Source organism: Gigantopelta aegis, unplaced genomic scaffold (genome assembly GCF_016097555.1).
Source record: "Gigantopelta aegis isolate Gae_Host unplaced genomic scaffold, Gae_host_genome ctg5186_pilon_pilon:::debris, whole genome shotgun sequence".
Lineage (NCBI taxonomy): Eukaryota > Metazoa > Mollusca > Gastropoda > Neomphalida > Peltospiridae > Gigantopelta > Gigantopelta aegis.
This window is the reverse complement of record NW_024534272.1, coordinates 21,939-23,136: the sequence shown is the minus strand read 5'-3', so window position 1 is coordinate 23,136 and position 1,198 is coordinate 21,939. Positions and strand designations below refer to the sequence as shown.

At 45.7% G+C, this 1,198-nt stretch overlaps 1 protein-coding gene across 1 annotated transcript; it reads left to right on the top strand.

The window, feature by feature from the left end:
* Positions 1 to 200: 200 nt before the first annotated feature.
* On the top strand, positions 201 to 1,198 carry LOC121366284 (adenosine receptor A2b-like). Its single transcript, XM_041490785.1, has one exon. The coding sequence runs from the start codon at positions 201 to 203 to the stop codon at positions 1,101 to 1,103; it is 903 nt and encodes a 300-aa protein (XP_041346719.1). The 3' UTR covers positions 1,104 to 1,198.

The window sequence follows — 1,198 nt, the reverse complement described above, 5'->3', positions numbered from 1 at the left end:
TGTCAATGGAGTTGTCTGGACCTCGTGATTGTGATACTAAACTGCACCGTACATAACTAATATCCCTGCGGGTCTGCTTTTACTTTAAATATCACTTATTATACCTTTTCAGACGTTATTGATATTTTCGTATCATAATATTTTTGATGATGAATAATTCGTCTGCCGAATCTATTATTTACGTCAGCACCACTGCGCGCATGGTAAACGTCATTATTTCGGCGATTCTTATCCTTATCATAATCTCCGGCAACATCCTGACCATCGTCGCAGTTGCGAGGACTCATTCGTTGAGGACGATTCCAAACATGTATGTCGTGTCTCTAGCAGTGGCCGATTGCATGACGGGCTTTGGACTGGCGGACAACATCATTTTCTTCGTAATAGACACACCGAAATCCAAGATCCACTTCCTCCTGTGCATCTGGCTGTCCTTCGTAACCCTTGTTCCCATGGGCGTTTCCGTCACAACCATGGCTCTGATTGCCTTCGATCGATACCTGTACATCGTCTACCCTCTTCGGTACTTTCAGATGATGACAGGATTCAGAGCTAGAATCATCATCACGCTGTCCTGGGTGTTGATGTTCGTCATCAACATCGCTCCTCTCGTCCAGAACAGCTACGAGACGCTCTACGGCTGCGTCTTCAGCAACGCCTTCCCCATCTCCGTGACCGCTCACTACGGCGTGGCCTACTTCATCGTCACCAGCGTCATCACCGTCATTCTCTCCAGCCTCATCATCAGGGTGGCGTGGCGCCAGAACAGAGCTGTGCGTGGTCTCCCTGGAGGAGCTGATCTGCCCAATGGCGGCGGCATTATCGGAGCGAATTGGAAGTTCGTCAAACTCTTAATGATGGTCTTCGGGATATATTTTTGCTGCTGGATGCCTTCGATTGTGTCCGCCATGTTGGACGTGTCGTTCCAGCGGGGATTTGCGATCTCCATGGCGGTGTCACCGCTCATATTTGTTAACGCTGGATCGAACTGTTTTGTTTATGCGTGGATGAACAGAGAATTCAGGGAGGCGTTTAAAGGGATTTTTAAACATTTCTGTCTTTGTCAAAGAAAATGCACGACACAAGACAATAGTAATGCATAAATAAATAAGCTTAGAGAAATTATTATTAAGAGTGAACACCTGAGGGTTTTTGTTTTTGTGTTTTGTAATTATTTTCATTTGAAAACCGCTATTAA